Below are 26,992 nucleotides of genomic sequence, written 5' to 3' on the forward strand. Positions count from 1 at the left end.
CTGATCTTCACCACTGTCCACTTTTTTACCCACCTGGTAACAGGCTCTAGAGCCTTTTCCACATCACTTCCATAAATGTGACATTCCCATACCATTCCTTTCTCCCTGTTAACCCTATCATCTTATTTATAATAGAGAAACTAACAATGCAGTAAGAGAAAAATCTGGTTCTGGAATAGTTGCTTCACTACAAAGATTGTATTATATCATATGATCTATATTATATTACCAAAAGTATTGGGACACCTGCTTTTACATGCACACAAACTTTAATGGCATTTCAGTCTTAGTCCATAGGGTTCAGTATTGAATTTGCCCACCCTTTGCTGCTATAACAGCTTCAACTCTTTTGGGAAGCCTGTCCACAAGGTTTAGGAGTGTGTCTATGGGAATGTTTGACCATTCTTCCAGTAGCGCATTTGTGAGGTCAGACACTGATGTTGGACAAGAAGGCCTGGCTCTCAGTCTCCACTCTAATTCATCCCAAAGGTGTTATATCAGGTTTAGGTCAGGACTCCATCCAGGCCAGTCAAGTTCTCCACCCCAAACTCACTCATATATGTATTTATGGACCTTGTTTGTGCACTGATGTGCAATCATGTCATGTGGGAACAGGAAGAGGCCATCCCCAAACTGTTCCCACAAAGTTGGGAGCATGACATTGTCCAAAATGTCTTGGTATGCTGATGACTTAACAGTTCCCTTCAGAGGAAGCTGTTATCGCTGCAAAGGGTGGGTCAACTCAATATTGAACCCTATGGACTAAGACTGGGATGCCATTAAAGTGCATGTCTGTGTAAAGGCAGGTGGCCCAATACTTTTGGTAATAGTTACTTGTTTACATAGTAAGTAAGGTTGAAACAAGACACAAGTCCATCAAGTCCAACCTATGGCAGTATGGTAGTGTATGCCTTAATGTGACCTCAACATCATTGATTATTTCTTGTACCTTGTGTCCCTATTGAGATAACGCTAACTATGTAATGCTTTTGGATAAAAAAACATCTTGTACCTTTCCATGCACTGTATGTCTGCTGAAAAATAAAGAATTAAAAAAAGAATACTAAAACCCTTAGCAATGTTCATATTATGCATATCATTCATAATGAAATTGAGATAACTGATAAGGATGGTGTTTCTAAATGCATTCATAAGTATTTTCTGAAAATATATTAACAAAGCCAGCAGTCAGTTTACCAGCAAAGGACCATAAGTCAATTATAAGTCTATTCATAGACATTTTTGCTTGGTTAGGTTATAGTTCAAGTCATTTTCCATCAAATAAGATGCATTTTCTAAAATCAATATGACTTTCTAATGCCATTACAAAAGATAACACAAGTAATAAAGCTTACAATTAAGAAGTCTTTAGACTACAAATAACAATTTTAGACTGGTTTAGAAGTCCCAAACAGCAAAAAGATAAGATTCAGGTATAACAATTTAAATCATTATTCAATAGTATAGAAAAATGCCAATTAAAAATCATGTTTGACAGTTCCAAAATAACATATTTGGTATAAAAGAACAACCTTTTATGCATTTTAGTGTTCTTTAGAATAGAAAGAAAAGCAACTTTCATACAGCTGACACATAAATATATGAGTTTTTATTTAAATTTATATTATATTAGCTCAGTGGAGTCCCCTGCACACTAGAACTTGGAGTTTGTCTTGGCAGCAATGTGAGTCAAACAGACTCTAGGGCTTTACATACTGGTGTTGTAAGTCCAAATGTGCAACGCAAGGACTCAAAGAGTGCAAGTATTATACTCACTGGGCCATGAGGCTCCTAATAGAATGCATGGTATATGTCACATAAGCAGATTGTCCAATCCATCCAAATAATCATAAAATGCTTTAATAAAGTTCAGGAAATAAAATTAAAGGAAGTCCATTCAGCCCCGTACACTTTGATGTGGCCTCATGGAAGTGGGTCTTTACCCTTGAGACCACATAAATGCGTATCTGTATTTGTGCTGGGAACGAACTGCATGGCACACTCCCAGCACAGAGACCAGCCTCTCACTGAGAGCCTCAAGTCTTGTACTAATGGTCGGAAACTAGGGGTCCTGGTTGCTAATCAACTGATCCAAGTGATAGCCTCTAATTAGTCACTGTATTTTATTTTTTATTATTGTACACATACTCATTGTATCTTTTTATCCCTGCAATAAAAGAGGAAAAAAATAAAACAAAGGTGTGTGTACAATAATAAAAAATAAAATAATAATAACAATAGTGAAATATTAGCTAAATCAGGGCTTGATCTGAGCAGTGCCAGGGTTAGGGTTAGGGTCAAAGGTCATGATCAGAGTCAAAAGTCAATGTCAAAGGACACAGTCAGTGAATTTTAGGTAGGATTAAAATAACATTAAATAAGTATCTCTGTCAGTTAATGTCAGTGTTAGCTTATTGGGGCGCCGTTCAAACTTAATTATGCTGCCCCACTCGCAATGTGCATTGGTGCACAGTCATGTTGAAACAGGAAGGGGCCATCCCCAAACTGTTCCCATGAAGTTGGGAGCATGAAATTGTCCAAAATGTCTTGGTATGCTGACGTCTTAAGAGTTCCCTTCACTGGAACTATGGGGCCAAGCCCAACCCCTGAACAACATCCCAAATGATTTGGACCAGTGCACAAAGCAAGATCCATAAAGGCATGGATGAGCGAGTTTGGGGTGAAGGAACTTGACTGGCCTGCCCTCAATGTGCTAGAACACCTTTGATGATGTAATAGAGGGGGGACTGCGAGCCAGGACTTCCTGTCCAACATCAGTGCCTGACCTCACAAATGCGCTTCTGGAAGAATGATCAAACATTCCCATAGACACACTTCTAAACCTTGTGGACAGTCTTCCCAGAAGAGTTGAAGCTGTTATAGATGCAAAGGGTGGGCCAACTCAAAATTGAACCCTATGGACTAAGACTGGGATGCCATTAAAGTTCATGTGCGTGTAAAGGCAGGCACCCCAATACTTTTGGCAATATAATGTATGTACAGTATGTTGCCATATGCTGCCATATGCTGTAATAATTCATGAGATAATGTATGTTCCAACACGTTATTGTGACAACATCACACTTTTGATGTGGCATTTTACACAGAGATGATGCATGGCAGTAAACACAATATCCAAGTCCTACAATCATAATGTGATTTAAAAAAAAGAATACGTGGAGAATCAAGTCAAGATAAGGATCCCAAATGTACATAAGATATATACTTGCTGTTTTTTTGTTTTTGTTTTTGTTTTTTACCATGAGGGACAGTACCACCTGCAAAGAATAGTGCCTCACAGAATCTGAGAGCTTCTTCAGTGCTCATAGAAAATTGATAGTGTGGATTTAGTGCTGCATTAAAATGTATGTGTATAATGGGTGTGTATTGTCCATAGTCTAAAGAATCAGGAAATTACATTAAAGGGGTTGTAAAGGTTCGTTTTTTATTTTCTACATAGGTTCCTCTCAGGGCTCGAGTCCTGCGGGAACGCATGGGAACGGCGTTCCCGTACTATTTCCACAACGGGAACGCCGTTCCCATTAGCAGCCGGAGGAGCCTGCTGCTCGTGCGTAGCCCGCCGCTCCTCTGCCGCCCGAGTCAGTGACTGGTTGCTAGGCTAGGGCCGCTCCGCGTCTAGCAACCGGTCACATGACATCGGCCGTACACGCGGGCACGCACTGGAGTCAGTGCGCATGCGCCCTCCAGCGCAGCCAGCGGCAAACACACGCCGCTGGCATACGGACTGTCTCCTCCCTCCCCTCTACCCAGTTCTATCCCGAGCGAGAAGACTAGTAAACCAGGTTAGTCACTCAATACTCTGCAATACTCTGCATTACCCCGCAAATACTCTGCATTACCCCTCCGCCAATACTCTAAATTACTCTGCCAATACTCTGCATTACTCTGCATTACTCCGCCCATACTCTGCATTACTCCGCCCATACTCTGCATTACTCCGCTCATACTCTGCATTACTCCGCCCATACTCTGCATTACTCCGCTCATACTCTGCATTACTCCGCCCATACTCTGCATTACTCAGCCCATACTCTGCATTACTCCGCCCATACTCTGCATTACTCCGCCCATACTCTGCATTACTCCGCCAATACTCTGCATTACTCTACCAATACTCTGCATTACTCTACCAATACTCTGCATTACTCCACCAATACTCCGCCAATACTCTGCATTACTCCACCAATACTCTGCATTACTCTACCAATACTCTGCATTACTCCACCAATACTCCGCCAATACTCTGCATTACTCCGCCAATACTCTGCATTACTCTACCAATACTCTGCATTAGTCCACCAATACTCCGCCAATACTCTGCATTACTCCACCAATACTCTGCATTACTCTACCAATACTCTGCATTACTCCACCAATACTCCGCCAATACTCTGCATTACTCCGCCAATACTCTGCATTACTCTACCAATACTCTGCATTAGTCCACCAATACTCCGCCAATACTCTGCATTACTCCACCAATACTCTGCATTACTCTACCAATACTCTGCATTACTCCACCAATACTCCGCCAATACTCTGCATTACTCCGCCAATACTCTGCATTACTCCACCAATACTCTGCATTACTCTACCAATACTCTGCATTACTCCACCAATACTCTGCATTACTCCACCAATACTCTGCATTACTCCACCAATACTCCGCCAATACTCTGTATTACTCCACCAATACTCTGCATTACTCTACCAATACTCTGCATTACTCTACCAATACTCTGCATTACTCCACCAATACTCTGCCAATACTCTGCATTACTCCACCAATACTCCGCCAATACTCTGCATTACTCCACCAATACTCCGCCAATACTCTGCATTACCCCGCCAATACTCTGCATTACCCAATACTCTGCAATACCCCGCCAATACTCTGCATTACTCCGCCAATACTCTGCATTACTCCAACAATACTCTGCATTACTCCAACAATACTCTGCATTACTCCAACAATACTCCGCCAATACTCTGCATTACTCCACCAATACTCTGCATTACTCCACCAATACTCTGCATTACTCCACCAATACTCTGCTATACCCTGCCAATACTCTGCAATACATAACCTGCCGATACTTACTCTGCAATACTTACCCTGCCAAGACTCTGCAATACTTACCCTGCAATGCCCTGCCAATAATCTGCAATACCCAGCAGTAATCTGCCATACCCTGCCAATACTCTGCAATACCTTGCCAATACTTATCCTGCCAATATTCTGCAATACCCTGCCAATACTTACCCTGCCAATACATATTCTGCTAATACCCAGCCATACCCATCCATGCTCAGCCAAAATATTATTGGGGGAGATGACGTGGATATTACAGTAGGGGAGATGTATATTGCAGTGGGAACTATATGGTGGTGACATTTTTCACAGGTTTTTGCAAATTTATTATTTGCTGATCCGAAAAAAGATCCGATCTGTGACTCAGATCCAAGGAATGATCCGATCCATGAGTTTTTTGATCCGTTGCCAATAATCTTGCACGGCAAGGGCAACGTTATTCCAGTTTGTGTGATATTTTCTAATTTGCTGTATTTGAATTTGGAACAGGGTGTATTTGTGTTAGAAATTCCCTGCGAGGGAAAGATCATCACCCATTGTGTTGATTATTCTGTTTGACAAGTTAACTTATTTTGTATTTGTAAACTGGCACTTTACTATATATGTACTGTATTTTCTGTGAAATATATATGCATATGAGCGTACCTTTATTTATTTATTAATTTTTTTGGTGGGGGAGTGGATCTTGGGTGAGAGTTCCCACACTTTTTTCCCCAGCACTTGACCCCTGGTTCCTCTAAGCTAGTGCATTTTTGGTTCACATACCTTTTCCTTCGATTTCCCTTCTAAATGTTTTTTTTCTTTGTCTGAATATCTCACTTCCTGTTTCTCCTCAGTAAACTTCTCACCATCATCCGAACTGGTGGTTAGTCAGCCAGAACAGCTTACTGAACAGCTTACTGAGGAGGAACAGGAAGTGAGAAATTCAGACAAAGAAAACAAAGAAAAAAAACATTTATAAGGGAAATCGAAGGAAAAGGTAAGTGAACCAACAATGCACTAGCTTATAGGAACTTATTTAGAAAATAAAAAACAAACCTTTACAACCCCTTTAAACCAATTTCATTCCAAGCTACAGGCTTGGAACCCAGGATTCACCAGGGTTAGGGTTTCCCCTAGAAGAACAAGGTTAGGACTCAGGGATTGGAATAGGGACCTCCCTCAAAGGTCAAAGGTCAGCAGACGTGTCCCCCAGTGGTCAAAGGTCAAGTGTCAGGCTGACCCACCCCCACCAAAGTGTTCCGCCTACCCCAACTAAGTCGGGGCATGAGCAAGTCGGGGCTTAAACAAGAATCATGGGTCCGGGCTTCAGACTGCCTGAAAACTGGACACATTATTCAGACTGGAGCAGGATCGCTGGCTGCAGTTGTCTAAGCTGAGAGTGTTTGGTACACTCTCTTTCATGCTGCCCAAAGCCAGCACTAACAAATCCCCCTCCCCCACACAGATGGGAGAAGAGAGAGGGCTTGATCTGCACCTCTTCCTCTCGGCCCTACCCCTCTGTGTCTGCCCACACTCCTTAGAAAAGGAAAGTGCAGGCTGGAAATTTGAAGTCCAGCAGCCTCAGATACATCTGGTTGAGAGGCTGACTGCCAAAGTGAACTCACCATCCATCTCTGTCTGTGACTGAAGTCTCCCCCTTCTATCTCCTGCCCCTGAGTGAGTACACTAAGGTAAATTATGGTTCTCAGAGCATCCTCTTTACACCAGAGGCCATAGGTGCTCCCCCTTCAATCAGAGTCCTCTCCGTACATCAGAGTTCTCAGTGTTCCCTCTTGAATCAGGGTTCCCAGAGCATCCCTTATGTTAGAGTCCCCAGTGTTCTCCCTTACATTTGAGTCTGCAGAGTCCCCCCTTACAGTGAAAGGGAACTCTGTGAGTTCAGATGTAAAAGGGGAACTCTGGACTCTGATGTAAAGGGTTACTCTTGTTATTAAATTCATATGATTAGAAATGTTATTTAATAGCAAAATATATGTATAGTTTATACTATGAAACAAAACTGCTGTACGCTGCTAAAGTGTTCGGGTTTGATTTGAAGAAAAGGGGGCAACCCTACTACAGGCTTCAATTTTAAAGGCTAAGTTTCCCTTTTACATAAACTGGGACATGCGGATAAAGGTCCCATGAAGCCTTTTTAAAATTCTCCCAATGTTTACATTCCTAGGCCCTGGCTTTTTTACAGGACGTGGGCTACAACAAAATGGTTGCCAAATCTTCTTCTTTGAGGACAACTAAAGTTATGATTTTTTTAAAGTGTCCTCAAAGAAGAAGGTTCAGTGGTCATTTTGATGTAGCCTAAGTGTGCCTGCTACTTTGATGCTGGGACTGAGGGCCCAATGACTGTCATGCCCTTGAAATAAACAAGGCTGTAGGAATGTTAACATTGGGAATATTTTGGCCAAGCTTCACGAGTGACAGAAAAGGCCTACAAGTATTGCATTTGCATTAAACAAATATTTTTACAAATGGCACAGTGTACTTTTAATCTAATGGGTTCCCTTGTCTGCATGGACCAGTTTATGTAAAAGGTGAACTTAGTAATGAAACATTATTTTGTAATACAAATGATGCATCTAAATGTAGAAAAAGACAACTGACTATGCAAACGGTTCCAACAATAAAACTGTGGATTTTTTTTCCGAAGGATGTTGGCTTGCATACACACAGTCACACAAATGTTGTCTGAAATTCCGAATGTCAAGAACGTGGTAATGTACATCAACGGCACTATAAAAAGGAAGTTCAATAGCCAGTGCGGCTCCTTCTGCTTGATTCCGAGCACGCGTGGACTTTTGTGTGTCGGACTTGAGTACACACGATCAGACTTTCCTTTGTTGTTGAAAAATTTGAGAACCTGCTCTCAAATATTTGTGTGCTGAAATTCCGACAGCAAATGTTTGATGGAGCATACACGTGGTCAGACTTTCCGACAACAAGCTCACATCGAACATTTCCATTGGAAATTACAATCGTGTGTATGCAGCATTACTGTAATTGCTTAAAAATGTGAGTTGGAATTTGCCTTCAATTTGATAAGCATATCAAAACCTGCTAGTCCATCTAACACTACCACTGACAACGCTGCTATCCAAAGGTGGTGCTGTTTCTCTTTCATCCAGAGTGTAGGCACTCTAATACAGGAAGGGTATTACTGGCTGGTTCAGCAAGCGAAGATAGAGGGAAAAAGCCTTAAAAAAAGGTGATGCTTCTAATGATTAGTAAATTGCAATATGTTACACTTTTAGTTTTGGGTTCAATACTGCTTTAAGTCTAGGTAGAAAAGGAACAAAATAATACAGCTCAATATTAACCAGATGCTGACCACCCTACGTACATTTACTGCGACAGGGCGGCTGTTTTGGGCAGAATCAGGTATGTGATTGCACAAACCAATCAATATATGCTTAGTGGGATTTCCTTTGTTGTTGAAAAATTTGAGAACCTGCTCTCAAATATTTGTGTGCTGAAATTCCGACAGCAAATGTTTGATGGAGCATACACGCGGTCAGACTTTCCGACAACAAGCTCACATCGAACATTTCCATTAGAAATTGCAATCGTGTGTATGCAGCATTACTGTAATTGCATAAAAATGTGAGTTGGAATTTGCCTTCAATTTGATAAGCATATCAAAACCTGCTAGTCCATCTAACACTACCACTGACAACGCTGCTATCCAAAGGTGGTGCTGTTTCTCTTTCATCCAGAGTGTAGGCACTCTAATACAGGAAGGGTATTACTGGCTGGTTCAGCAAGCGAAGATAGAGGGAAAAAGCCTTAAAAAAAGGTGATGCTTCTAATGATTAGTAAACTGCAATATGTTACACTTTTAGTTTTGGGTTCAATACTGCTTTAAGTCTAGGTAGAAAAGGAACAAAATAATACAGCTCAATATTAACCAGATGCTGACCACCCTACGTACATTTACTGCGACAGGGCGGCTGTTTTGGGCAGAATCAGGTATGTGATTGCACAAACCAATCAATATATGCTTAGTGGGATTTCCTTTGTTGTTGAAAAATTTGAGAACCTGCTCTCAAATATTTGTGTGCTGAAATTCCGACAGCAAATGTTTGATGGAGCATACACGCGGTCAGACTTTCCGACAACAAGCTCACATCGAACATTTCCATTAGAAATTGCAATCGTGTGTATGCAGCATTACTGTAATTGCTTAAAAATGTGAGTTGGAATTTGCCTTCAATTTGATAAGCATATCAAAACCTGCTAGTCCATCTAACACTACCACTGACAACGCTGCTATCCAAAGGTGGTGCTGTTTCTCTTTCATCCAGAGTGTAGGCACTCTAATACAGGAAGGGTATTACTGGCTGGTTCAGCAAGCGAAGATAGAGGGAAAAAGCCTTAAAAAAAGGTGATGCTTCTAATGATTAGTAAACTGCAATATGTTACACTTTTAGTTTTGGGTTCAATACTGCTTTAAGTCTAGATAGAAAAGGAACAAAATAATACAGCTCAATATTAACCAGATGCTGACCACCCTACGTACATTTACTGCGACAGGGCGGCTGTTTTGGGCAGAATCAGGTATGTGATTGCACAAACCAATCAATATATGCTTAGTGGGATTTTTGTACCAAAAAATATGTAGCAGAATACATATTGGCCTAAACTGATGAAGAAATTTGACTTTTACATTTTTTTGTATTGTGTATGTTTTATAGCAGAAAGTAAAAAAATATAGTTGTTTTTTTTTTTTCAAAATTGTTGGTCTTTTTTTGTTTATAGCACAAAAAATAAAAGCCGCAGAGGGGATCAGATTTAAAAAAGGACATACATTTTATTTGGGTACAGTATCCACACAATTGTCAGTTAAAGCATAGCAGTGCTGTTTCGCAATAAAATTGCCTGGTCATGAATAAACCTTTTCTGAGCAGAAGTCGGTAATAATTAATACATTATTTTTTATTTTTTCAAAAGTAACTAGTGTAACTAAATTAATTTGACTTGGTATCAGGCTCTTGCAATTCCTTATCACTGCATCCAGGCTAGGAGGGAGGTGCACAGGACTGGGAGCCAATCAAATATGCTGCTTAAAAATGTATTGACAAGGAACATGCTAATATGAGGATGCAAAAAATGAGCAACGTGAGCAGAAGGGTGACTTTATAAATCTGCTGCTGTTTTTGTTTCTGCTATCCTGCAGTCAAAAGGCTGAGGGACACCACTGAATTCCATAACTGTAGTTGGTGCCAGCCTTCGGGCTTTTCTGTGCAAGGGGGCTTTGTAAATCTCAGGACTGAATGAACAGAAATGCAAAACCTTTGGCCAGTAAAACTCATATCTATTTCATCTTTGTATTTAGTTGTCTGCCTGGAGCAGTTGTAATGCTGTATACTTGTTCCAGGTAAGGTTGCAGGAGGTCAGAAGTATTTCACATATTGCATTATGTTTACAGTTGTTCTGTGGTTTAAAGATATTGTTTCCTTTAATATGCAATAAAACAATGCATATGTTTCATATTATAATTATTCATTTAGGTTTCCATGGAAGGATAAAGGTACAGCCACCCTCAGACAATGAAATAAGCCTAGGGGGCTTTAGTTTTATATCTCTGTTCATTCTCATTAGTCTCAGGAAATTTTCTTAAGCTCCTTGCCTGTAAAAGTATTACTGTTAAATGAATATTCTAATGTAGGAAATACATCTTTTTGTCATCCATCTGGTCATTTTAAACTAAGGAAATCTACATTGCTCAACCAAAACTCCATGTATTTTCAAATGTGTTTCAAAAAAATGCTCATGAGTGCATTTTCATAAAGATAATTAAATGTATCTACCTTGCTTCCCCGCAAATAAGACCTAGCGTGATTGTTGGTGATGGCTGCAATATAAGCCCTACCCCCCAAGTAAGCCCTAGTTAAAGTCCTTGTAGGTCTTATTTTCAGCGTAGGGCTTATTTTCAGGGAAACAGGGTAGGGCTTATTTTGAGGTAGGGCTTATATTGCAGCCATCACCGACAATCACGCTAGGTCTTATTTTCGGGGAAACAGGGGTAGTACAAAACATTTGCTGCTTCCTTTCTGTAATATGTGCTTATAGGAAATTTCAATATAAAGGTACAACAGACCAGCTGGCCTATCACACCGAAGTAAATATTTTTTTTTATTTTGCATTTGCCTTTATTTGGCTGTTTAAAGTAAAAATCGGTTTTCCATTATAAAAGCCTTTTCCTCATGAGTAAATTCCTGTGGGTGGAAGGTAAAACACATTGGGGGTGTGACCTGGCGGGGGTCCAGTCTGAAACTGCCGCTTGTCTACACACAGCAGGTCTTGTTATGATGGTCGGCTCTCGGGATCTTCTGCTCCTACCTATCATTTTAAAATCCTTGTTAGTCCTAGTTACCATCCAAAACCCAGCATAACCTTTACTCCTTTGGCATGAGACCATTCACAATTTCTGGTTTTACCCAAAGAAAATGCAGCTCCAAGAGCAATGCTTGTTACCAGCTAGCTGCCGAGCACTGTTAAGCGTTTCTGCTGTAACTAACCTATATTCTATTGACCCCTATTTACCAATCTTTGACTTATATCCTGACTATCGCTGTCTGCCACCTGGTCTGAACTTTGGCTTGTATCTCAACTTTCCCTGTCTGTTCCAGTGTATCTCTACTTGGTCTGCTCCTGATCCGAGTACTCCATGGTCCATGGTGACTAGAGCAGGGTGAACCCAGGGGCTGTGACCTAGGGTCAGCATGCAATTGAATGCAAATTCCTTTGAGATGGTCCCTGGTGAACACCAGCTGGCCTTTGGACTCATTGCCCTGGGATATGGCATGCCACCTGCTCTCTCATGGGACCATCCTCAAGCACCTTGTATGCTGTCTTGTGTTTGTCTGTGTTATTGATTTTAGTGTATTTGTATAAAAAAAAAAAATTTTGATAAACATTTGAACAATTATCATTGGATGTACAAAATCAGCAATATCATCTTTTTATTCCACTGGTCCAGTGAATTCATAAAATTAAATCAAAGCTGTTAGTACAGTACAGTAAAACTTAAAAACTTTAAAAAAAAAACTGTTTAAAAAGGAAAAAAAATAGATTTTTTACTTGTAAATAAAATCTGTTTTTTGAAATACAGTATGGGACACAAACAGGATATTTAGTCTTTAACCTTGGATTATATACAGCTATTTTCCAGTGACGAAACATTGGCAAAAAAAAGAAAGCTGCAAAAACATACCCCTATGTAACACCTTCCACTCCCATCTAGCCTCAGTTTTGTAGCAAGTTATATGGAGATTATAAAAACAGAGGGTAAAAATTCCTATTTACCTAGTCTTATAATACAGGAAACAGGATCTGTAGCCTTTAAGCATAGGATGTCCAAAAGGAGTCCAACTGAGGGGTGGGTAACAGGGCAAACAACTTCAACAGGGCCACATAACAAAAAAGGTCTGGAAGGGCTCCACAGAATCTGAAGTAGAAGACAGAATTGATTCAGACCAGACTAGATAGAACAGGATGTTTCTCAAAGAGTGCATCCAAGGATGGATTTCCCTAGCCTCACACCACACAAAATACATTTTTCCTGTGGGATGACAGACTTTCAAAAAAGTCAATTTCCTAGCCTTTAAGAGGGTAGGGATGACTGCGTCTGATAAGCCTCTTTTCCTCAGTACCTGGGCACAAAAGTCATGCCTGTATATGAGGCTGAACTAGCGTAACTTGAAACATAACCTCCTGCGCTCAGGTGTGGTGCTTATGAGGGGAAAATGGACTCACCTCTCAGCTTCATCTTGCAGGTACAGAGCACACACGTCTCGCTGCCCTCTTAGGACTGTCGGTATCCTTGCACAAACTACAAAACAACAAGAAAGAGGGCGCACCAACCTAGTGCATTATCATAACTAAATCTTTATTAAGAAAGTATAACAACAATTGGGTATTCACAAACACGTGTTTGACACAAGCATGTCTAGAGACACAGATGAGACCGCCTCCAATACACCATACTCAGTTGATGGCCTGGGAAGACCTCTAAACGTCCATAGATGGCCAACGTGTTTTGAGGGTCAGGCCCTTTTCCTCAGAGCAAAACTCATGGATCATATACCACCTACTTATATAGCATATTGTGTCATCAGCCATAACCCAATGTCCCTCCCTTCAGCAGGAAGAGGTGGGGAGGAGGAGGGGGCACCATGGAGGGGATGAAAAAGACAAAGAGGATGGAGTACCAAATCACATGGACACCATAACAATAACAATATCAATATCTAAAGTTAAAACCTCAAATGCCTTATGAATTGTACCAGCATGTATTTAAAAGTGTAATGTTATATATACAGGTCATATCTTTATTAATAATAATTATTTAAAAAGATAAACCTCATGGTGGCCATTACCTTCAACCTAGCCAAACATGCTCTAGTTGCATGTGGCCAAATGGCTCCTGGTGGGCTGCTGCAACACTGTAAGCAGCTGAATAATATGCTGACAATCCAACCAGAGCCATGTGCTGGAAGCGTGGGTGTGTTTGTGTTCCATCCGACACTTCCAACATAAATGACATCACATGCGACTCTCCTGTATTACTGCAACTGATCTCCCCAGGTACTGGGAACCAATCAGAGGAGAGCTCGAGCCAGGAGAAGCAAATATTGGCTCCACGTGGGACCATGTTCCTAGTCTACACATTAAAAATAATAACAATAATAATAATATTATTAAATAAATAAATCCATTCAGACTGAACTGATCCAAATAAGTCACTAGAGCAACCACTACGAAGATCCAAGGGTTTGTGGAACTAGGGACAAATCTGTCCAGTTTGTTGTTGAATCTGATGTCACAAGGTCCACATCCAGTATTATCAACAACAAAGGGCTTGAAACACCTCCAGGAGCCTATTTCCTTGGATTCCGACACTAACAACTGAAAAAGTCTGCCTGCCAATTTACTATGCCTGGGATGTGAATATGGAATGGATGTGAATGTGAAGTTCTGCCCATGAGTGGATCTACTTCTTTTTGAGGGGTCCAGTGATGGAGGAACAACAAACTTGCCTGAATTCTAAGATCTTAATTTGAAACAGCCTTACTTCCTCCAATGGCCAAGTTCCTTGCATGGAGAGGGCATCAAGGCATCTAAGACTCCTCCCCAACCCTACAGGCAGGCATCCATCATGAGAACTTTCCCCATCTTTAGAGGAAAGGTTTCCCCTGACTCCAGTGTTGGGTTGGAAATTTACCATGCCAGGGAGATTCTGACTTTGCAGGTTCACTGCATGGGGTGGTGCAAAGAGCCATGCCTGTTTATCCCACAATGCCAAAATGTTGAGTTACAATGGGCATATGGCATTGCCTCCAAGGAGGCTACCACCAGGCCCATGTTTATCATGCAGGCACAAATTAAGGGTCAGCACTGGAACCAGAGGGCCTGGCATGAGAACAAAGAGACAGAAGTTTTCACTGGACAGGGCTGTATCCAATATCAGGCCCAGGTACTCTAAATAGTGAGTCGGGTCCAGTGATGACTTCCAAAGTTTGACCCAACTGAATCTCTGCAGGGTCTGCTCTCCCTGGATATTGGGGAAATGGAGAAAACACCTTTATAAAAAACCAGATGGGAGGAATAAGGGTGGGACATAAACAGGACAAAAAGAACAGTGATAAATTGGTAATACTGATTAACCACTGCAATATACAGATGGTGTTGATGAGGAGGAAAGATGGTAATGTGCAAGTAAGTGTCTCCGCTGTCTACTGATACCAGAAAATACTCCAGAATGAGAAAGGCAATGACTGACCTAACCAAAAATGTAAAAGAAAACATTTAATTTCACTTACATGTTGTGCTGAATATAAAATGTATAGGAGGGAGGTGTTTTTTTTTTCAAACAAATAAGTGTATATGTGTAAAGTATTTTTGGAAATTTCAACAAATATCCAAACCATGAGCATGTATGCAACCGTTCTAGGGTGTACCAGTTCTGGGGTGGCAATTCTAGTGTCAGCAGTGGAGGTAATGTTTAAGTGTACATGGCATACTTGCATATTTTGACAAACTTTTCTTTGATTTACCATGTACAATCTATAATATCTGCATGCCCTCCACTGTCACTCAAATGATGCCATCTGTTCTGATGCTTTTCCCACCATCTTACCCATCCAGAGAGCATACACTACACTGTGCATGCTCCTCAGGTAGTGTAAGGCAGGCCATACATGGTGCACATTTCTTTCCTGCAACCACAGGTTCACCCAACAACACAGACAGTGCTGACAGGGTGATCCCTCCTGCCACACAATTGGAAGAAGACATTGTATCACTAAAGGTTATAGCAGCCACTAGCGATAATTGCAAGATAATCTGGCAGACTGGTGGCACCCAAGTTGATGCATTCAGCCTGCCCATTAATGGTTAGATTTGAACCATGTACGGCCGGCCTAAGAAAACAACACTAATAGAAAGGCAAAGATGTTTTTTGCCAGAAGAGATATACAAAGTCTCTTTTACTGCAAAACTCCAGCAATTAGCATTTTATTTATTTATTTATTTAGCTTCTGTCCCATTATACACAAATTAATGCCTTGCTATCTCTTACTAGTTCTAAGTATTTCCATCCTTGTTTGTTCAATATAATATACATACAGTATGATTCACAAGTGTATGTTAATTCCTAATGTAGTTATTGCTGATTAGGCTCATAGCTCAAATGTGAGAAAAGCTCTGGAGTTCATCTATCTAATATATACATACTTGCTTCATAGTACATGGCACAGTTTACTTTACTGCATCTGATTATTTCTTTTACCAAAAAAATCTATACTCAGTGGTATACTTATAGTAGGGTTCTAAGCATATAACCACATGCAGTGCCTGTTTAGCTTCCTACATAAATTCTACTCCCTTGTTGCATAGAATGCAGTCTCACTTAAGTTCTGCCACAAAACCTTAAAAAAAATACAACCAGCTCATTGTTTAATATCCTAAATATTGTATTAGATTGATCATTCAGGTAAATAGCAGAAGGTTGAAGAATATGTCTTATGACAAAGATCATACTGAAGCAAATGTAATAAATAAACCACGCTGTTCTAAACCTTTATAGACAAAAAATAAAGCACGGCCATAACAGACATGCAATTGCAATACAAAATAACATTAATGCTAAGTAATCCATAAAAAACAGTGAATAAGTCCAAGTAAAAAGTCCCAGATAAAAAAAAAAAGTGTTTGTGCAGATGTAAACAAAGCAGGTGCTCCACTTCTCAGTGCCTCCAGCGTTCCCATACAGACAGACAGACACTCACCAAAAGTTGTTGACCTACTCTTGCTAGTCAGGTCAGTAGTGCTTGTGTTTGGGTATATACCCCTAAATCTCCAATGGCTTGTTCCTATGGGTCCTTCTCACATGGTGTACATACATGCAGGTAAAATACCAGGAAGGATCTCACTCTAACATTTGTAGGTGCCTATAAGAACCAGCACTGGGTATGTATGGCTTGCATAGGGTGGGAAAAATGTCTGTGGCTGTGCATGTACAGAAAACTAGTGTGTAATCCAACAGGAGGATATGACGTTGCCGGAAATGAAGTCAGCACATAGATCACCTGGGACTTTTTACTTGGACTTATTCATTGTTTATATCATTACTTAGCCTTAATGCTATTTTGTATTGCTATAGCATGTCTGTTATGGTTATGCTTTATATTTTGTCTATGAAGGCTTAGCCCTTGTACACACAGTTGGAAATTCTGACCACAAAATCCGTCAGATTTTTTTCGACTGATTTTGTCCGAAACTGGTGTTGCATACACACGGTAGGACGAACGTTCAGGACGTGATGACGTTCGTTCGTTATGACGGGACTACGTTCAGGCTAGTAGCCAATAGCTTTGGTCTAATTTGATCTGAGCATGCGGGGCACTTTGTCCAATCGGAATTCTCTACAAACATTCTCTACATTCTGACGGAAAAAGTCAGATGGAGCCCACACACTGTTGGATTATCCGACAACACAGTCCGATCAGACATTTTCCGTCGGAATATCCGACTGTGTGTACAAGGGCTTAGAGCAGCGTGGTTTTGTTTATGAAATTAGCTTTTGTACTCAGTGCTTTGATTATATTGCACTTGTTTTAATCCACAGCAGCTAAATTCACAGCAATTATTTATTTACACATTTTATACACTTTAATTTATTAGTTCCAGGGTGTTAGATCTTTTTAGTTTTTCAAAGATTATACTGATAGCAATAGGTGTCATCTCATCTGCATGCAACTGGAGTTGTCATAATGGAAATGCCAGAAAATTAAAACCTTCTACTGTAAACTGCTAATGAGGCTACCTCATACAACTATACAAATATAAATGTAATCACTTTCAAAGTATGTAATTACTTTTTTTTACAGACATTGTCCCTTTAATATAATAAATACTGCTTTATTGATGTTATCAAATCACTATTTAAACAACAAATCCTTTATACATTTTTTTACTAAGCTTTGGCCCAGGTTACTATACTATTACTTTCAAATGTTTCATTTTTCTCATCCTGTGGGACAGCCTCATTATTTTGCCAGGGGGAATTGTAACTTTTTCTTTTAACAAAATGTTTGCATTCTGTATATTTTGATAATCCATTAATAATTGATATATAATGTACAGATATACACACAAGTGTTTCTAAAGTGTAATCCATGTAGGTCAGAAGGAAAAAAAAAATCTTTCAAGAATGTAGGCATCTCAATGATTGCTATATTTTCCTTTTAAAAACATTTACTTGGACATTTATGAATATGAAGATAATGGAAGGTCACCCCTTCCTTCGCTCTAAAGAAGTGCCACTCAGGCATGCTACACATTAAGGCAATGGCTCCAACATCCACCTCCTTTTACCCACATTCTGCATCTAAGTATCTTCCTGTTACACTCTGAGAATTCTTGCACTATGGATCATGTGTGGATCTATAGTTTTCGAATTCTTGATTTTTTTAATGATTACTGCATTTTGTTTTTCATATTCTTTTTATCTTTTTATTCACAGTTTCATCTGTTTCACATCATCTGATATATCCTGTGTAAATAATATATATATATATATATATATATATATATATATATATATATATATATATATATAGTGATGTGTTGGTGGTCCAGATCACCAGTCAGTTGTATTGATAAACGCAATTAATCTTTATTTTCAAACGATAAAAGAAAGACAGTTTATTTTCAGTGAGAATGAAAGCATTTCATACTGTTTCTTGCCCCCCCCCCCTCCCTCCCCCCCTTAAAAAGGACCACAACCCAAATAACAGAGACACAAATCTCCCATCCAGGATCTATCTCTGGACAACAAACAAAAGACAGGGGGTTTGCAGCACAGAAAGAACCACTTATTGCTGACTAAATTGATATATAATCCAGCAATTTTTGAAACATCCCTGCTCTTGACTTGATTTTACAATATTGCACTTAATTTAGATACTGTATGTATGTTGATGTATGTCATATATACTGCTTTATAGTGTACACAGTATACCATTATGTCATAGGTACTGTTTGATAACTGTACACTTTATGCAGGGCTTTTTTTCTCAGAGAATAGGTGCAGGAACTTAACCATGCCCCCCACTTTTCCCTGAGAGGGGGGCAGAATAGAGCACCACAGCAAATGGTGGGTGTGGTCAAATTGCACTAAGAGTGGGAGGATCTTAAAGGTACAATAAATACCAGGAGTGTGCATCATACAGAATGCAGAGTGTGTACAGAGTGCAGGATTGAGGAGTGCAAGGAGTACGGAGTACAGGGTTTAGAAGTGTGCAGTGTACAGAGATCAGGAGTGTGCAGTGTACAGAATGCAGAGTTTGAGAGTGCGCTGTGTACAGAGCGCAGAGATCAGGAATGCACGGTGTACAGAATGCACAATTTAGGAGTGTGTGGTGTACATAGTGAAGGGTTTAGGAGTGCGTAGAGTACAGAGTGCAGGGTTTAGGGATGCATGGTGTACAGAGTGCAGGGTTTAAGAGTGCGCGGTGTACCCCCCCAACCCTAGAAAGGACTGACACCCCCCTTCTAGCCCAAGGCCCTCCCATCATAATAAAGCCTTTCCCCCTGCCATAAATCCTTTTGTTTCTCCTCTCCTCAAATTTCACAACCCAGACTTCAGATACAGCATGGGCTTGGTCTCTATGCGGGTTGGAGATGTTCTTTCACCCAGGCTCCTTCTCGTTTGGTCTTTCATAGGACATGTCAGAGTTGAGGAGGAGCCTGCGGAAAACTTCCTCGGCTCTGGGGTAACAAGGGGCAGCTGGCAAGGGAGATTTTGTGGGTGCCAGCAATTGCAGCGGGAAACGCATGGGTGGATGCCTGGCACTATTGATGTCATTGATACGCCTCCCGTACATTACACCAGCTACACTTGGCAAGGGATCGTTCAGTGCAGCCACCTAGAGAGTTGCGCTGTCACTTTTAAATGCAGAAACCAAGCCTCTGTATTTAGAAGTGACAGCAGCAAACGGAAAGCACAGGGCTAGTGCCAGAGGTGACGGAACGGAGTTCTGCCATATTCTGGCTGCTAAAAAGCCCTGCTTTTATGCAATGGTATGCCTGTTGCACTAAGCACTTTATATGATCCCAGCATTTGCGGGAACAGAACTAGATTTGACCTGGATTAGATGGAGTCCAATTTACAACATTTACAGGTTAATGGGTAAAACAAGAAGGCAATGGACTCAGAAGAACAGAGAAATAACATGGCTCCAGTGGGGACAGAGCAGATATGGGGGGCTCAAACCTCACATCACTAGAAGAGAGCAGACTATAAGGGGTAAGTGTGTCATAAGGTACTGTTTCACATTACTGTACATAATGTGCTGTTTCTGCTTGCGCATTATGGCAAATTCTGGCCCAGAAGGAGGAGGGTCGAACTACTGGCTCAGATCGCTGCAGTGCATCTGACTGGATGTGGGAGTGGGTACCTGTCAAAACTAAATATCCGCTCCCCCTTTCCACTAAAAAGTACCAAATGTGCCAGTGGAGGGGGGTGAAAACAAGCGTAACTTCCCCTTTTGGGCTTGACTTGTTCTGTAATGATGATGATGTTTCATCACCTATCCAAGAAGGTGGGACTTTACTTTTACAGAACATTACAGAATAAGTCTAGTTAAAGGTAACTAACTACTATTAACTAAGCAATTAGCAAATATGTATTTTCTTTTCATTTATCTGGAATATGCATGTTACTTTTATATCAGGTATTGGAATCTTTAGGACAATAACAATATGTAATCATAGGAGAAGTATGTCCAGGAAACCACATATTAGTAATCTGTGCATATTTTATTCCTCAAATGAAATACAATAAAATGCATAATAATAATTTAACTTTATTCTATGTCAATGACCAACCCAGTTTGACAATCAACTAGTTATTATGTGTCAAGCATAAGGCATGCTTAATAAAACCACTAGATTTTAGTACTGAGGAAATATTGCTTGTCTGTTTTGATGGAAATGGTAATAAATGCTAAAAACTGATTAGGAAAAATCACGCCTCTAGTTGAATTAAGAACAATGATTGCAGTATTACACAACTGATTAACCGTGACACATCAGTCATTATTTATTTCATCTCATTTAATTGCACCTTGTCCTGGAGGACATCTTGTAAGCCCACAAGAAGAACACAGGCACGTCTCTTTATGATGAATGTGTGTATGAATCAAACACACCGTGAAGTTGCTGAATATCTTTGAGATAAATGTGTTCCAGGATCTAGTATAACAAATGAGGAAATGAATATGTACCGCTGTTTAAAATGGATATCATGATGTCACTGTAAAATATGCATTAGCCTATTAAACATTTTTTTGGCTAACATTTATGAGCTGCATTTAATGGATATGTAAACCCTACAAACTAAATACTTTAGTATCCATTTTGTTTTCATTGAGTTCTCTTTGGTCTGGTAAATACAGCGTTTAAGGTGTTTTGTTATGTTTAATTAATATATCCTTCAAAAAAAAAAACTTGTCCGCAGATTTATCAGGCAGATAATATCCCAGATATCTCAGACAACAATAGAAGACTTCCTCTCCATATTATGTAGAAGAAGATGATGGAGGTTATTGTACTCCTGTCTAAAGGTGACAATGCTGCTTCTCCATAGACGCAGTGCAGTGAGGGAGTATTGACATCCTAGGAAAGGTAATAGCATTATCACAAAATAAAAAACAAACAACAGAAAGGCTAATGCAACCGCCTTATTTCAGGATTGATAAGCTGCATAGATTGTTTGTGTTTTTAAGTATTTTTTGATCACTATATATTTATGAGTACTGGTATCCTTATGCCACTTATTTTTCACCACAACTGGCACCTAATTTGAGTAGTGGCATGTACAATACAAAAATTAGGCTTGAATATGCCGTTAGAGTTTAGTCAATTAGCAGTTAGCAAGGAAATAGGCTTGCTCATATTGGCATATTGGTTACAATAAGTTGATATTTGTTACCAGACCCAAAATGATTCACAACAAATTTAAAAGTTCTTCAATCATTATTACTCATTATTTTTGTTTTGAGAATTTATGTAAGGCAATAGCAGGCATTGATGGGCATATTTGTTGCACATTTCACTTAGCACATAACTTCAAACACTGAGAGGATGTTTTACTAAAGGATTAAGAATGTTCACCCAACAGTCACTTTAATTATAAAATCATGTGCAGGTGAAATAAGTAAATACATTTTTCTTGCAGATGATTGAATAATTGGAACTAAATCTTTATGCAATTTGTTGTAAAACAGCTTCTGAATTTTGCAGTCAGTGGGAGTTTTTTTAGAACATTTGGTCATTTTCAGAGAAATACAGCAGCTCATCATAGATACCATAAGTCAAATAAGATACCTTTTGTCTGATACATGCAATTCTTGGAGGGCTTCAAGCCAATGCTGCAGGAAGTAATATCTGGAAAGTGCATAGAGCACAAATGATGGCTCTGCTGTATTTTCACAATAGAGAAATAAGTTAGTTGGCATGGGTCACAGCACATTATAGTCTGCATTTTCTAAGGTGTTTCTAAGCAGCAGGGATGTCTTTGTGGGATTTACCATGCTTATAGTCAATCCCCATGCACTAAATAGTCCTTTACTGGGCTTACGTTTCCTCACTTGAAGCAAATGTTTTAGAAAATTGTAATAAATTATTTTTACAATGCTTTATGTGAGGGGGGGATTCACAGGGGGATGTAAAACACATACACTAAATGTAATCATGTTGAATTTACAGATTTTTTTTTGTATATGGATATAATTAAAAAAAAAATAACAATGAAATAGTTGAAACATGAGCCTAATTAAAGTGGAACTCAAGTGCCAAACGGGAGTTAGTACCACTTGAACATTCAACCCTCCTCATGCTGAATTGCAGTAATCTTTTTTGTATTTTTTTTCTAGCCCCTACCCCTACTGCCATTAAAGCCTAAGCCAGAATGACATGTACCTGGTCCTGCAGCCTCCTGGGGTTCTTACATCATATATCCCAGGAAGATGTGGAATTGGTACCCAGAGGGGGGCAGTCTGGAGGATGGACCAGGGGACATCATCGGAGCTGTCTGCCTAGACCTGAAAGAGCCAGCTAAAGAGGACCAAGATGGGGGTGTGGTACCCGAATAGTCGATCACAGAGGGAAAACTCTGGAATGTATGTTGGTGAGTATGTGATTGAAGGACACTACAGTACTACAAGTACTTGGGAAAAAACATAGGGGGTGCAGAGATTTGAGTACCGTTTGAATCTATACCCAGGAAAAACAACCTGCCCAAGTTTGCAGTCACTTAAGCAGATCAATTTGTATGTGATTCCAAGGCTTGCTTGCCAGCTACTGATCACAGGTAGGGAATAGGGATGCACCAAACATATCTGGGTTCAGTTGAATGTGGGTTTGACAAACTGTACTGACATTTGGGTGCTGAACCTGAATCTCAGTTATTAGGAGCCAACAAAAAACAGTAATGGATATTTTCATCTTGTCAGGGTACTTTCAAACAATGACATGGATGCCTGAGCAAAAAAAAAAGAAAAGGCCTTCTGTTTATAAACAAGCAGCTGGGGATTCCATTCATCTATGCCAGACCTTTGTCCGAGATGAGGGTCTGGTATGTTAATTAGACATCTCACAAAAAAGGCATTTGGTTTCCCCTAAAAAAAATAGCAGACCCTTATCAGTGATGTGGATGAGGCATGGATGAAAAAATAAAATGGCACGCAGACACAATCCATTCTTGTCACTTACTTGAATTGAATGACATCCCCTGGACTCTGCTGCTAAATATATACAAAGGGATGGAGTCTCCTGGGTAATGTCATTTACCAAATATGGCCATGTGGCCATATTTGATCAGTGATACCAGTGCTATCCCCAGACCTTTGTTTACATGAATTTGTTTTCTTTTTTCAGACAAGAAAACTTAAAGCTAGTACAGAACATATCTGTTGATCTTGTCATAAATGTGGTAAAGTTGTCACTTCCTGTAGGCTGAGCTGAAAGGAAAAATCAAAGTTATGTTTCTTCCGTAAGGTACCAAACCATCCACCCTCCATCAGGGGCGCACTGACCATTGGGCCACTCAGGCACTGCCCGAGGGCCCCATGCCACTAGGGGGCCCCATCAGGCTTGCCAGCCTCAGTAAAACCAGGGACAGTATGTAAAAATGTGTGTTTTTTTTTTAAATCTGTCTCTGAAATGTCCCTTACCGACATCCTTTTGGTCTAAAAATCCAGAGATTATAGCTGCCCCACCTCTCCAGTACCTTCTCAGCCAATAGAAACATGTCTGTGTATACTGTGTGATTGTATACTCTGTGTGTGTGTTTGTGTATACTGTGTGACCCCCATAATCTCTGATTGCCTGGGGGCCCCATAATCTCCTATTGCCCGGGGGCCCCATGAGTTGTCAGTCCGCCCCTGCCCTCCATGTACATTAAATAAAGAGAAGAAAACATGTGTGAAGTCCAACCTGGGTGATAAACATGGCTTCCCTTATGAATCCATTGGAGGAGTGACCGTAGCCCCCTAAAAAAGGAAGTATTTTATTCCTAGAATTAACAGGTGAAGAAAATGAAAAAAAAAAAAAACACCTAATTTAAAGACTGGTAAGCTGCAATATAATAAAAATTGTTTGCTTTCAGGTTTAAATACATTTTAATTGTGTGATGCATGTATAAATCATCAGGCAGATAAAAATGTATGAGCTGCTGATTCTTTTGATCACAACTAACAGCAGACTTTTTTTGCACAATAAATGCAAATGTAGCTGTCATTATTTGCAAATGACCTAAAAAGTGAAGGTTTAATGCATGCTTTGCCAAGTTTGGCTCCGCTGAGTCAAATTTAACATATAGAAATAAAGGTAGGATTTTACACCTTGTCAAAGACTAGTCTCTGGTAAGTATTGCATAGACTTGTGTTCTGCAATTGATTGGAGAATGCCGCCCAGTCAATCAGAATATAAGTGTTAAAGAGAACAGCTAGCACATGTCAGGTGGTTGATTGTGTTAGAGAGGACATATTAAGCAGTTGCCCTTTTATGTCAACACACATAGCAATACAAACCTGACATGAATTACTACTTGTTTAGCCTCGGGGAGCGTATTGTAGAGGAATATTCACCTTAATGTTCACTCCCATAGCAGTGATCTTCCTGGCTTCCACTCCAGCCCAGCAGGCCCTTAACATAATCACATACAGTGTAGGACCAGCAGTGGCATTGTAAGTGTTGCATCTATCAGGGGGCAGCTGTATGATTGGGACAAAAGGAGTGGCTTTGCAGGAATTGTCATCCATCCTTGAACTGGAGGGGAAGACAAGAGTGGGGAATAAGGTAAGTATTTATCTGCATTACACCCCTAAGGATTAAACACATAATAATTCATGAAAAACATGAATATATTTGAGCAGAATTCAGCTTTAATGTACCTAGAAATGTAAGAGATCATTGGCCCAAACGGGGTCCTCTCTATAGGCATAAACATGGACATTTACTCATCATTTTGGAAGTTGGTAAAATGGTCTGTAATGAACTTTCAGGACTTGGCAATAAGCAATTTGGCACAAACAGTATAATAAAATATATTTCACTGGAGCCAGAGCTATCCTAAAATGCGCCACATGATTGATATAGTGCTTTGTTTACAAAGATGGCTTGAGATACCATGTTATAAAGAGCAAACTGATTCTTTTTCTATATTATAAATTCCAAAACAGTGCTGTGTTACCAGAGGTGTCATGCTGAAAAAAAATCTGAAGAAACATAATGGCCCATATTTATAAAGAGTCAAATGTTAATTTTTACAAATAAAGTGCTACTCTTTTGTGGGTTACTGAGGTTAAGCACATCTTCTGTCTGGGTTTGCCTTATAAGGAAACCATGTTTTTACAACCATATGAATAGTCAGATTAAAATCAAAGAAAAAGATTCAAATCTATTCAGTTCAACCAACAGAAACAAATAACCCATAGTTGACCTAAAGGAAAGAAAAAGCCTCTCATAAAGCATTGTCCAATTTGCTACCAAGAGGGGAAAAAAACATGGTAATAATATCCCCTAAATTACTCTTCTTAAGGGAGAATACATTCAGTTCAACTAATCTGTCCTCATAGCTGAGCTTCTCCCTGGCTCTTATCAGTTTGGTTCCCCTTCTTTGCACCCTTTCCAGTTCCCCAACATCATTTTGTGAACTGGTGCCCAAAACTGAACTTCACATTCCAGTGGTTCTCAATCACAATCCTTAAGCTTACCCAACAGGCCACATTGTGAAAATTTACCTTAGAAAAAATAGCTGTCATAAATAGCAAACAATTGACAATGGAAAGGTGAAGGAAATCCTGAAAATATAATCTGCTGGAGATACTTGAAGACTAAGGTTGGGAACCACTGCACTATGGCAATCAGACATTCCCTGGATCAGCAATCCCTAGTGTTATTACTTATGAATGTTAATATCTAGTTATATTCTGTGCATTTAGGAATGCGTTCATATGATGAATTTTAATCAGTGTATGACCAGTTTAAGAACTGTGGAAATGTGGAATAAGCTCCCTTGTGAACTAGTTTTAGTCAGCTCTATTGATTGGATGTGGCCACCCTTGCTCAACAGAAGTTGACCATTTTATTGACTTCTGTCAAAGGGACATGCTGAAAAATGGATGTTGATCAGTAGCTTCAGTGTATTTTGCCAGCAGCAGGTCCAGCTATAAGAATACAATATCTTGTCAAGGGGGATTCCTCCACCAAAATGTAAAAATAAAAACTGTTTATGGCCAACATTTGCTGTGAAGATGCCTTTCCATATGCAGAGGTTAAACCTGCTTTCTGCCAAAAGCAAAGGGTGCAAGCTTATCCCTTGCAATTAACGTGAGTAACTTTGCACCAAGTTCACTATATGGACCATTTATGTATTTATACATGGTAATCATATCACCTGAAATGCCTCTTCTTAAGGGAGAATACATTCAGTTCAATTAACTGTCCTCATAGCTTAGCTTCCCTATGGTTCTTATCAGTATCATTTTGTGAACTGGTGCCCAAAACTGAACTGCATATTCCAGATAAGGTCTATTTCTTTGTACATGGGCAATGTTACATCCCTCTCTTTCTTGGATTTCTACTTCTTAGAATACAATAAAGTATTTTGCTTGCTTTAGAAATTGTAGCTTGGCATTGCCTATTATGATCTACCAGAACACCTTCATTCTTGATATTGGTACAATCCTATAATAACCCCTTGTTACCAGGCCAATTTTCGGTTTTCTGTACTTTGACCAATTACTTGTTCATACAGTGTTGTACCCAAATTATTTTATACAATTTTTTGAAACAGTTAAGAATTTCTTTTGGTAA

General features: G+C 39.7%; 1 protein-coding gene across 3 annotated transcripts in view; it reads right to left on the reverse strand.

The window, feature by feature from the left end:
• The window catches only part of TAFA3 (TAFA chemokine like family member 3), a 670,905-nt gene that overhangs the window by 55,355 nt on the left and 588,558 nt on the right, over window positions 1-26,992 (reverse strand). For 2 of the 3 annotated variants that reach the window (XM_077481553.1, XM_077481554.1), the window contains exon 5: window positions 12,866-12,941. The exons of the other annotated variant lie outside the window; for it this stretch is intronic. In XM_077481553.1, the coding sequence (XP_077337679.1) occupies window positions 12,915-12,941 (27 nt within the window). In that variant the 3' untranslated portion in view covers window positions 12,866-12,914. The remainder of the gene's footprint in view (window positions 1-12,865; window positions 12,942-26,992) is intronic. 3 annotated transcript variants of the gene reach the window in all.

The sequence above is a fragment of the Lithobates pipiens genome, unplaced genomic scaffold (assembly GCF_037356315.1).
Source record: "Lithobates pipiens isolate NorthernLeopardFrog02 unplaced genomic scaffold, aLitPip1_a1.2 Scaffold_16, whole genome shotgun sequence".
NCBI classification, from domain to species: Eukaryota; Metazoa; Chordata; class Amphibia; order Anura; family Ranidae; genus Lithobates; species Lithobates pipiens.